At 43.6% G+C, this 12,566-nt stretch overlaps 1 protein-coding gene across 12 annotated transcripts in view; it reads left to right on the top strand.

The window, feature by feature from the left end:
* Nucleotides 1-12,566, top strand: part of LOC122681674 (S-acyl fatty acid synthase thioesterase, medium chain-like) — a 39,414-nt gene that overhangs the window by 25,161 nt on the left and 1,687 nt on the right. For 9 of the 12 annotated variants that reach the window (XM_043883995.1, XM_043883997.1, XM_043884000.1 and 6 more), the window contains 4 exons: nt 3,255-3,393; nt 5,561-5,660; nt 6,592-6,752; nt 12,412-12,494. In XM_043883995.1, coding sequence (XP_043739930.1) covers nt 3,255-3,393; nt 5,561-5,660; nt 6,592-6,752; nt 12,412-12,494 — 483 coding nt within the window. The remainder of the gene's footprint in view (nt 1-3,254; nt 3,394-5,560; nt 5,661-6,591; nt 6,753-12,411; nt 12,495-12,566) is intronic. The other 3 variants (XM_043883996.1, XM_043883998.1, XM_043883999.1) reach the window with 3 other exon arrangements.

Below are 12,566 nucleotides of genomic sequence, written 5' to 3' on the forward strand. Positions count from 1 at the left end.
AGAAAGGGGTGAAGGTGGTCAAAAGGTACAACTTCCAATTACCAGATAAATTCCTCTGATTTTAAACGGAGCAATCCTTGCTATAGATGCGCCTGGGCGTTTTTCTTATGTATATATTCTTGCTGTTGCTCAGTCTCTCAGTTGTGTCCGACTCCTTGCCACCCCATGGACTCCTGCAGCAGGCCACCCTTCCCTGTCCTTCACAATCTCCTGGATTTTGCTCAAACTCATATTTCTATTTATGCTTCATTTCCTGTGAGTTTCTCATCAGATTCTTATGCTTACTTTTCCAATTGATTCTCTTCTTTTTATTGATGTCTAGAAATTCTTTACATATTTATGACCCTAATTTTTTAGGTAGTGGAGGTTAAAATGTCTTTCCCAGTCTATGCCATTTCTTTCTTCACATGTTGTCTTTTGATCCATGGAAGTCTTAAATTTTAATATAGTCAAGTTTATCTCTCTTAAAGTTTGCACTTCTTACGGCTTACTGTAAAAAGTATACCCTAACTGTCAGTCACCAAGTTATTTGCCAATATTTTCTTCTATCAATTTTTTTTTCCCAGTGGGTTTTGTCATACATTGATATGAATCATTTTGTCATATTCAAGCTAGAATTGACTTTTCTATATCATGTAAGAGCTAGGTTAATAATCAGCTGACTTGGTTATTCAGAGACCTACACTTTCCTTCCCACTGATTTTAAATGTCAACACAGTCAAAAAGTAAGTTCCCACACGTATGTCGTCTATCTCTAAGCTCTCTATTCTGTGCCATTGGTCTATTTGCCTTTCTCATAAATTTAAGGCACTTCAATGCCTTGTCCTTCTCAGCCACCCTGGAAACTTGGTGTCTTATATTCCTGATACAAGCCACAATGGTGTGATCACTCACCTAGAGTCCTGGACATCCTGGAATGCAAAGTCAAGTGGGCCTTAGGAAGCATCACTACAAACAAAGCTAGTGTAGGTGATGGAGTTCCTACTGAGCTGTTTCAAATCCTAAAAGATGATGATGTTAAAGTGCTATACTCAGTATGCCAGCAAATTTGGAAAACCCAGCAGTGGCTTCAGGACTGGAAAAGGTCAGTTTTCATGCCAATCCAAAACAAAGGGAATGCCAAAGAATGTTCAAACTACGCACAATTGCACTCATTTCACACGCTAGCAAAATAATGCTCGAAATTCTCCAAACTAGGCTTCAACAGCACATGAACCGAGAACTTCCAGATGTTCAAGCTGGATTTAGGAAAGGCAGAGACCAAATTGCCAACACCCGTTGGATCAAAGAAAAAGCAAGAGAATTCCAGGAAAACATCTGCTTCGTTGACTATGCTAAAGCCTTTGACTGTGTGGATAACAACAAATTGTGGAAAACTCTTAAGACATGCGAATACCAGACCATCTTACCTGCCTCCTGAGAAACCTGTATGCAGGTCAAGACACAACAGTTAGAAACAGACATGGAACAATGGACTGGTTCCAAATTGGGAAAGGAGTACATCAAGGCTGTATATTGCCACCCTGCTTATTTAACTTATATGCAGAGTACATCACGTGAAATGCCGGGCTGGACAAAGCACAATCTGGAATCAAGATTGCTGCGAGAAATATCAGTAAACTCAGATATGCAGATGACACCACCATTATGGCAGAAAGTGAAGAGGAACCTCATCAAGAACCTCTTGATGAAAGTGAAAGAGGAGAGTGAAAGAGCTGGCGTAAAACTCAACATTCAAAAAACAAAGATCATGGCATCCAGTCCCATCACATCATGGCAAATAGATGGGAAAACAATGGAAACAGTGACAGACTTTATTTTCCTGGTCTCCAAAATCACTGCAGATGGTGATTGCAGTCATGAAATTAAAAGAGGCTTGCTTCTTGGAAGAAAAGCTATGACCAACCTAGACAGCATATTAAAAAGCAGAGACATTACTTTGCTGACAAAGGTCGGTCTCTTCAAAGCTATGGTTTTTCCAGTAGTCATGTATGGATATGAGAGTTGGACCATAAAGAAAGCTGAGCTCTGAAGAATTGATGCTTTTGAACTGTGGTACTGGAGAAGATTCTTGAGAGTCCCTTGTTCTGCAAGGAGATCCAACCAATCAATCCTAAAGGAAATCAGTTCTGAATATTCATTGGAAGGACTGATGCTGAAGCTGAAACTCCAGTACTTTGGCCACCTGATGCAAAGAACTGATTCATTGGAAAAGACCCTGATGCTGGGGAAGATTGAAGGCAGGAGGAGAAGGGGATGACAGAGGATGAGATGGTTGGATGGCATCACCAACTCGATGGACACGAGTTTGAGCAAGCTCCGGGAGATGAAGGACAGGGAAGCCTGGTGTGCAGCAGTCCGTAGGGTCGCAAAGAGTTAGACACAACTAAGCGACTGAACAACAAGAAGCCATAGACAATCATTCTGTTAGCATAGGCTCATGACTGGAATTTTTATTTTTTTTATTTTTATTTTTTCCAGTTTTTTTTTTTTCATTTATTTTTATTAGTTGGAGGCTAATTACTTTACAATATTGTAGTGGTTTTTGCCATACATTGACATGAATCAGCCATGGATTTACATGTGTTCCCCATCCTGACCCCCCCCTCCCACCTCCCTCCCCATCCCATCCCTCTGGGTCATCCCAGTGCACCAGCCCCGAGCACTTGTCTCATGCATCCAACCTGGACTGGCGATCTGTTTCACACTTGATAATATACATGTTTCGATGCTATTCTCTCAGATCATCCCACCCTCGCCTTCTCCCATAGAGTCCAAAAGTCTGTTCTATACACCTGTGTCTCTTTTTCTGTTTTGCATATAGGGTTATTGTTACCATCTTTCTAAATTCCATATATATGCATTAGTATACTGTATTGGTGTTTATCTTTCTGGCTTACTTCACTCTGTGTAATGGGCTCCTGACTGGAATTTTTAATTCCCTCTTATTTTTTCTCTTTTCTAGTTATACCATTTACCTTAGTGTGAGCCAAACTCTGCATGCATGTGATTCATCCAGTGTTTCTAAACGTTTTTTAAAAAATTCTAAATGTTGGAGAGTATTTTTCAGATATGTAGTCTGCTATAGCTTGTGTTATTTAATCAGCAAATTCTAAAATGTTTCTCTCCTTACATTTGACTAATATTATTCACATCTTTGAAACTCTTCCCACCATATTAACTTAAGCCCTTTCACAGTATCACAGCAACCCTCCCACCATCTGCACACATTAACCGTCTTCCTTTACTTCCAGTGCATGCCATACGGCTTGCTGGGAGAGAAAGTCGGCTTGACGAACCTTTTGCAAGTGACATGCATCAGGTGGTTGATGAAATTGCCTGTGCCCTACTGCCAATCATGCAGGGTGAAAATTTTGCATTCTTTGGTCACAGGTATTTAACCTCCGTTTTTTTTTTTTTTTTTTTATTGTTGTTGTTTTTAAACCTCTGTTTTGAAAAACATTTGGGGGACTTTTTTCCACCACAGATCCATGGTTAACGTTGTCCTCTGTGTCTTCTGGGATGTGTGCCTTTGTTTTAGTTTGGTTTTGATGTTTCACCACTGCTTGAAAGAATGATGGATTCAGTATGGTTAGAGCTCTTCTCAAATGAGAAAGTCAGACTGAAAGAAGTCCTAGTAGGGACCGAAAAGATGGAAAGGCCTAGTGCTGAAATGAATGGAAACCTCTCCTTCAGGAGTGTGTAGATCCTAGGCTTCTCTTGGTATCTTCTCTTTTGAAAATAGCCCCAGCATGTTGGGTAACTCTGACCAGCCACGGCTCTTACAATTGGCCAGTCTGTACAATCATCTGACTTATTTTCCCTTTTAGGCAGAAAGCATTAAGATTTGTAAAATCAAGTCTCTAGCAGCAACGTGTATCCCATTTATTTTTAAAATTAAAAAGGATATAAAGAGTATGTATTTCTTAAGCTAATCTGTAGGATTTTAAGGTTAAATCATAAATATCAGAATTCTGTCTGCCTCTTACTCAGTTTGACCTTTGGCAACTTCCTTGGGTTTCTGAATTAAGTTTCTTCCTCTGGGAAGCCGGAATGATAATGGCTCCATTTCTGAGGATTAAATGAATAATAACCATAAATTACTTGGTATTAATTATGGTAAGGACTCAGTACATTTTGGCTCCTGTATTATATATATTTACAGATACGATTGAGCAAAAAAAAAAAAAAAAAGAAAAATCAAAGTATCCATTATCCCAGATAATCCTTCAGAATTTTGATGTGGCTCCATAGTATTTTTGCGTGTTGGGATCCTATTTTATATTTCTTCCTAATTTTTCCCCCCACTTAAACTATTGCTATGGAGATCTGTAATCGCTGCAAGATGATTTTGTCAATTCCTTTTAAGAGAAGAATTACTTCTATCTTTTTTTCTGTTATAAAAGCACTTTGATGACATTTTTGTAGAAAATTTAGTATACATTTCTTATAAATTTCTTAAGGACCACATGTCCAGAATTTAGGTTAATGACATACACATTGATAGAGCACTTGATAGAAATTTCCAAATCACCTTCAGCTTACACTCCAGCGGCAATGACCATGGAACTGAGTTTCCTTTGTTCATTGCTTGAAGATAGTTGCAAAAAATGTTCTTGATCAATACTGTCTACAAAATATAACTACGTAATGTCTACAGCAGTTCACAAACTTTTTACTCCTGGCATTGCTTTAATGCTGGGTTGACCAAAAGGTTCGTTCAGGTGTTTCTGTAACATGGTATGGAGAAACCCAGACAAACCTTTTGGCCAACCCAATACTTCTGGAAGCATTGAGGGGATCAACGAGATTTTATGTGTGGTTTATCCATCAATATTTACCATATTAGAAAATAAAACTATGAAACTTTCAAGATACTTAACATTAATAATCCCCTTATATGCTGCTATAAAGAATACATACTTTATGCAAGACTGTATTTTCCCAAAAAAGCACTGTGAGAAGAGTGGCACTATTTTACACTTTGGCACACATTTGGTACACTCTGGCACACATGTCTGGCTTATTAGAAGGCAGCTAAGATTCTCTCTTTTGCATTCCAACTGTGCTGATAACCCATGACACACGTGGTGTATGGAAAACTCAACTATGCTCTCCTAAAAAAAGAAAATGAGAGTTTAAAAGGGAAACATTTTAACAATATTCTAAAAATGGCTTTAACCTCACAGACCACCTGAAAAGGTGACAGGAACTCCTGGAAGTCCCCAGACTATACCTTGAAAACTGCTGATAAATATTAAATACATAGTGACATCTATCTTTCAGGGAGGAAAGGAAATTTAAATTAATTTCAAGACATGGTGGAAATCAGTATTCCATCTTAGTCTGAATTATCTAGGATGTCTTGAAACACTGCTGATGTTGCTGCAAATCATTGAAAACCTACCATTTACAAATAAGTTAGCTATTATTCAACTAATGTAAGCTCTCCTTCGGTCTGTTTCATGATCATTGCTGTGTTTATGAGTTCTTGTGGACTTCTGATGTATTATGAATTTCATTGAATAGTTATTGTCATGTTTTTCTTCCCCAAATGTAGTATGGGATCTTATATTGCTTTTTTTACTGCACTACATCTGAAAGAAAAATATAATCTAGAACCAGAACATTTATTTGTGTCAAGTGCAAGCCCTCCTCATGTAAGTAATTTCATTTTCCTTAGGGAGGGTGGTGGGAAGGATGGAAGTGCAGTGGGGAAATCAAGTCATTGTTTTCCTTTCTGATGAGTTTTGATCACCAGTAGACATGGTGATGAATAAAAGATACTATTGGTTAATGAAACACTCACAAATCTCTTTCACTGTCATCTTCTCATCTTTGCTCTGAAATGCACTTTAACTGTTTCCTGGTCAGTGCCTGCACTGGCCCAGGCATCTCCGATGAAAACTATTGATTCTAAGTGTATTTTCCTCCATTCTGAGTCAGCAGAGAATTTAACTTTCAGCAGACTAACTGGATCATTCTTTTTTGGTTTTTTTTTTTTTCATTCTTTTTTTTTTTTAATAAAAAATGTTTATTTTTGGCTGTGCTGGGTCCTCATTGCTGTGCACAGCTTCCTCTAAGTTGCAGAGAGCCAGGGCTCTTCTCTAGTTATGGTGCAGGCTTCTCACTGCGGTGGCTTCTTTTGTTGTGGAACGGAGCTCCAGGGCACACAGGCTTCAGTAGGTGTCGCACATGGGCTCAGGAGTCGTGTCACACAGGCTGAGTTGGTCCACGGCATGTGGGATCTTCCTGGACCAGGGATTGAACCAGTGTGCCCTGCACCACCAAGGCAGATTCTTTTCCGGTGGTCAGGTACTCCTGTCTGCCATCAGGTGATGTTCTGTGAGCACTCCTGTGTCTGAAGGTGTATTCCTGATGTATCCGTGGAGAGAGATGTACTCCATGTACACCTATGTCTCCACCATCTTGCACTCCCCACAAGGCAGATTCTTAACCCCTGGACCACCAGGAAAGCCCTCATCAGAGAACTCTCAAAATCACCGAAAGGGAGAGTAGAGAGCATTCAGGGTCTGAACAGGTGCTTTAAATGAAATGTCAGAGTAATGTTTTTACTGTTTCATGTCAAAGGCCCGACTTCCTTTCCTCAAAGATGATATGTGTGTCGAACAAATTGCCTTTTTACTGAAGGAAATGGGAGGCATTCGTGACGATTTTGTTGGTGATGAGGAACAGAGTCAAGAATCCTTTACCAAAGTGTTAGCAGATCTTCACATTTTGAAAGATGTCATGTAAGTCATTGAGGCATGTTTTCTTTCTTTCTTTTTTTTTTAAAATTATCTATGGAAGATGCAGGTTGGCCGTTCTCTGAGGATGCTTATCCAGGAAGGCAGAGTTTGACTTGTTTTCTTTTGAGGCCCACCTGTGATATTTTTGCTGCCTTAAAATGGAGCCTGGGCATGGAAATTACATTAATCAAGGATGAACAGGGCATCTTTATCTTTTTTAAAAAATGTGGTTCAATGTGTGTTGGGTTGGCCAAAAGTTTGTTCGAGTTTTTCCATAAGATCTTACAGAATCCCCAAATGAACTTTTTGACCAATCCAGTATGCTTTATCACATAAAAAAAAATTTGTTGCATAAATTACTAATGTCAAAGGATGCTCATCTTCTTAGGGGAACAGCAGAAGGGGATCCCTACTTATTAAATATGTGGAGGTGATCCAAGACAAGGGAGTGGTTTGCTTCTTGGGGGAATTTTGTTCCAGAACTCATTTGGTTCCATGACACCTGACTATTCCTGTCTCCTGAGAGGTCTCATTGACATTTGATCCTTCTAATAGGACTGAAGTCCTAATGTTCCAGATACTGGCCCTAATAAACTGAAACCATAAGGTTCTTCCTTTTCTACCCTCCCCACAGCAGGTCCTGTGGGGCCAGCGTTTGGCCCTCAGTCACTATGGTATCCCATCGTGCGTTTCTTCAGTTCCGTCTGGCTCTTGTCTGCTTTGGGGAGGAGCCGGACACACGGGTCTGTGCTCCCTTTCTTTCTGCCACAAGGCCTGGAGCTGAACCTAGAGCCTCCACAGGCAGTGCCTGTGAGCAGAAGTTTATACAAATAGCTTTAAAAAAAGAAAAAGGGGCGCAGACTTGAAGCACCTTGGGAACAGAGACAATCCGGTTCATTTTTATCACATCTCTGCGTTCACGCCGATGCCCACCTCTACTCCACCACTAGGGGCACTAGCTGCCCTGGTCTGTCGTCTCTCTCCATTTCTACCCCAACTGTCTGAGCAAATGTGGTCCCCACAGGGCTGTGCTGTCTGTGTTCCTGGCTTAGCATGGAGTCAGAATCCAAGAAACACCAGTCCACGTCCGACATCCCCTACTTCCACCAAAGGAAACGTGATTCAAAGCACTGTGGACATTCAGTGAAATAGCGTAGGCAAAAGCTGCTTTTTAATTAAGCCTCGCACAAACATCCTTCTGTTGAGGCTGTTCACCAGGATCCAGACCCCTGGCCTAGCGGCTGTGAGATCTGGATCCAGGGTCCCGCCTCTCAGAGGAAGGGATGCTGAGAGTAAACCCCTCAAGGTGTGGTAGGTGAGGAGGCCAGGAGGGCGTGTTTAGGAGACGGCGTGGATATGGCACATGACAAACCACCCTCAATTTTTAAAAATCCAACCCAACAATTCACTACCAGAGGCTCTGGTGACTTTGGGGAATTAACATTTGTTAAGAAGAACCCTGAGTGTTGGAAAGGGAGCCGAGGTTCAACCACAGACCCTGAGAGAAATTGAAATAGAGAAGTTCATGACTCACGGGTCATGGAGGAGGTCCACGGCGCACCTCGTGGGGCCACACGGGGAGGTCAAGGCCGACTGCAGGCAGAGAGGTGGCCGGACCTGATGGACATGCCCTTAGGCGTGGGTGGAGGGCTTTGGAATTCCCAGGCTAAGTCCGGATTGGTCAACTTGAACCCCAAAGAGCAGGTTTTGGTCAACTTCATGGGAGGTTTACCTAAAAGGTATACAAGGGAAGGCTCTGGGGGGCCCGGAGCAGCTGTCACCTAGGCCACTGGGGGAGGGTCACAACAGGAACTCACCTGTGTTTGTGACTCTGCACGTGCTCCAGGAAGGCCGAGGGTCAGGTCCAGACTCTCACAAGCTGCCTGGCCACACAGCATGGATGCTGAGGCACCAATATTATAAAGCAGTTTAGCTAAACTCTCAAGAGCTCTCAAAAGAAACCTCCCCCAGACTGAAAATAAAAGTCACTCACAAGGATATTCCACTTGCAGAATTAAAAAAAAAAAAAAAGTTTTTTAATAGTCTCACCCTCTCCCCAGCAAATCAAACCTCAGGAGCTACTTATAAGGATTCACTTCCTCCCTCCAAATCTCAAATGTCCTAAGCTTGTTCTGGATTCTCCCCTTTCTGCTTCCGCTCCTTCCCCTTCCTCGGTCTGCTCTCCTCTCTCCAGCTCTCCGCAGCACTCAGCTTTTCCCAATATACATGAAATCAGACCTGAAATGTCTCTCCACCCTCTCCTTGCCCATCACCCACCCCCAAGGCTCAAAGCCTGGAGGTCAAAAGGAAAATCCGAGGCAGGAGGGAAGGCTTTGCAGCTTCACTTCACTCAAGCTGCCCTCCTGTCCTACTCGGACGAATGCACAGTCCTCTTCTCTCTCTGGGACCCTGACGACACACAGGTCAGGCTGGCTGTCATCGTCCCAGGGCTCTCAGATGTTCTCCTTTTTTTAAAACTTTTTTTTCTTTTCGTTTCAGTTTCGATGATTTCCATTAACCATCTTCATGTTGACTGATTCTTCGCTCAGCCGTTATCAAATCTACTGAATAGCTTGTCAAAGGAATGCCCTGTTGCTGCTACTGCTTATTTCTAGAATTTCTTTTGGACTCTTTCTTGCAGTCTTCACCTCTTTAATGAACTTCCCCATTTGTTCACATATGTCCATTTTTTCCATGAAATCCTTTGGCATCTCCATCATAGCGACTGTCAAGCCCTTCTCTGACAATTCCAACATCTGGGTCTTATTGGAGCCTTGTGCATGTGTGCTAAGTCACTTCAGTCGTGTCCGACTCTTTGCAACCCTATGGACTGTAGTCCGCCAGGCTCCTCTGTCCATGGGGTTCTCCAAGCAAGAATACTGGAGTGGGTTGCCATGCCCTCCTCCAAGGGATCTTCACCATCCACGGATTGAACCGGAGTCTTTTATGTCTCCTGCTTTGGCAGGCTGGTAATTTACCACTGAGCCACCTGGGAAGTCTTATTCTTTTAATTACTTTGCCTCTTAACAATGGAGGTTATATATTGCTTTTTGTGTCTGATAATTTTTTTTTTATTGAAAGCTAGGTATCATGCATAAAACAGATATTCTATTGAAGGATATCATGCATGGAACTGACATAAATATACTTTATGATTTGAGCACATCTCCTCTGGCAGGCCCTGAATGTGGGGAGTTGTGTCAGTCCAGACTGGAGAGGAGCTGAGTTTCGGTTTTGTTGCTACTATGGTTACATTTCAGGGCAATGGTTCTCCCAAGTTACTGTGTGCTTACTGTGGAGACTAGACTGGAGGATTTTTCTCAATTTTTCTGTCTCTCTCCAGGCTCTCCCCCACTGACAACTGTTGTTTGGCCCCCTATGTGTGATGCTAGCATCTGGGGTAACACGGGGAGCTCTTGGATATCCGAGCCAATCTTCAGCTTCAGTCTTAGCCAGGTCCTCTGTGTCTAGGCCTTGTGGGTGGGTCTGGTGGGTATTAGGTGGAAGTTTCCATTCCCTCCCCAGAAGTAGAAGATTTTCCCTTGGCTTTTGTATAGAACTGGGGGCCTGGCAGCTCAGCTGGTAAAGGATCCACCTGCAATGCAGGAGACCCTGGTTTGATTCTTGGGTCACGAAGATCCCTTGAAGAAGGGATAGACTACCCTCTCCAGTATTCTTGAGCTTCCCTGGTGGCTCAGGTGGTAAAGAATCTGTCTTCCTGTGGGAGAACTGGGTTTGACCCCTGGGTTGGGAAGACCCCCTGGAGGAGGACATGGCAACATACTCCAGTATTCTTGCCTGGAGAATCCCCATGGACAGAGGAGCCTGGTGGGCTACAGTCCATGGGGTTGCAAGCAGTTGGACACAACTGAGTGACTAAGCACAGCACAGGGGGCCCAAGACCCTTCCCATTCCTTCCCCCAGGGTAGAGGGTTAATGCTTCCATTCCCTACATCCATGGATCTTCCCATGTGCCCTGGGCGGGGGGCGTGGAGGGGGTGTTTGATGCCCCTCCTCCAGCAACTGAGATTTCTGCTTAGTAGGAGGGGAGGACTTGACTGGGGGCAGGGTTAGTGTCCATCTCATGGTCGCATCCAATTTCCTGCTGTCCACCTGCCCAGCAGAGAGGGCTATTTCTGACCTCCTGCCTGTTCCTATTCTTTCTCGTGAACCCCTCGTGGGGGGCCATGGACAGGAGCCTGTGAGTCAGTGTGAACTGCCTCTGACACATCACCCCACGCTTGGTCCCCAGCACTTGAGCATTTGTAGCTGGTTCCTTCTCACCCACATGGACAGCAGACACCCCTTCATCCTGTGCTCTGCCCACATGAGACAGTCCGTGTGACCCACCTCTCCTTAGAGGGGCCCAGCCTTCCCTGGAGTTCGCTATCTGGTTTGCCTTGCAAACTCAGCTTCCTGATGAGTTCAAGAATTTATGGTTTTGCAGTTTGTCAGGCATTTTTCCTTGTTAGGCTGTGAGGGGCACTCCTGGTTTTCTACATTCCAGGCAGAAGTGGGAATTCTTGCCCGGACTATTGAAAGAGACAACCCTTTGTCCCCTTCAGTCTGTTCTACACATTGTACCAAAAGGGAAGACTGTCAAGTCTGGTCATGATATGCCTTGCCCTAAATCCTCTTGGTGGCTTCCTGACTCTTAGGATGACCAGATCCCTTCAGGAGACCTACACGTGGCCCTCGCTTGCTTATTATTCTGTTTTTTGGTCACACCACGTTGCCTGTGGGATCCTAGTTCCCTGACCCAGGATTGAACCTGCACCCCTTGCATTGGAAGCTTAGAGTCCTAACCACTGGACCACAGGGAAGTCCTCTTGCTTGCTTCTTCTACCGCAATTTGTCCCAATTCTCCATTCACTCATGGAACAAAAGCCACCTGGTTTGTGCTCACCTGGCCCCTCTTTCCCTGCCATCTCTGCCCGTTGCCGAGTGTTTCCTATCTACTCAGATCTCAAGTCTAACCCCATGTTCCAGGGAGTCCCTGCTTGATGTCACTCCACCCCCACTTGTCACGTGTTCACAGATCACCCTGAACTTGGTGACCCATCTGTTCAATCTGTTCAATCGCCTGGCGACTTCATTAATGTCTGTCTCCCCAGCCAGTCTCTAAGTGGCAGGAGGAAAGGGGCTGTGCTTACCCAAGTGTCCCTAAGGGACTAACACAGCCCCAGCACCAGCTCTCAGCAAATGGTTTCCTGCTGTTTTGATGAAACTGAGAATCGGCAGAATCAACTCAGGGGCCCTCTGTCCATAAATCTGCATCTGTTCTGCGCACAGCAACCCTCTGCCGAACAACGGAGGCCTGGGGGATAGAGAGGTGGCCATTTCAGGGGAATGACAGTTGAAGATACTATATAACCAGCCCCATTTTGAGTTGGACTGGGTGCCCAGGTGCCACCTGCCTGCACCTGGCTGTTCCAGAAGCCAGAAGATCTTAGAAAATAACCTGGACCACAGTGACTCTCAGGTGCTGACACGTAAAAGTGCCATGGATAAAAATAAAATAAAATAAAATGTTTGTATTGCTGTAAACAGCAAAAGGGAAGGAAGTGAGGACTTGTTTGATTTAAATGAGGTTATTAATAGGAAAAGATTCTAGGGGGTGTCTATTACGAAATGTTACAAACCGGCATCTTTATATTTGCAGCTGTAACACACACTCTAAGACTCGTCTTTCTTGTGACATAACATGCTTTTCTGGATCTGAAGATATACCAGCGGATATGGAAGGTGAAATGATTTTGATGGCTTGAGGTGTTTTATTGAGATATCTGATGATTTCCATGCCAGAGTTGCTGGCAG

The sequence above is a fragment of the Cervus elaphus genome, chromosome 23, assembly GCF_910594005.1.
Source record: "Cervus elaphus chromosome 23, mCerEla1.1, whole genome shotgun sequence".
In the NCBI taxonomy this organism is placed as follows: domain Eukaryota; kingdom Metazoa; phylum Chordata; class Mammalia; order Artiodactyla; family Cervidae; genus Cervus; species Cervus elaphus.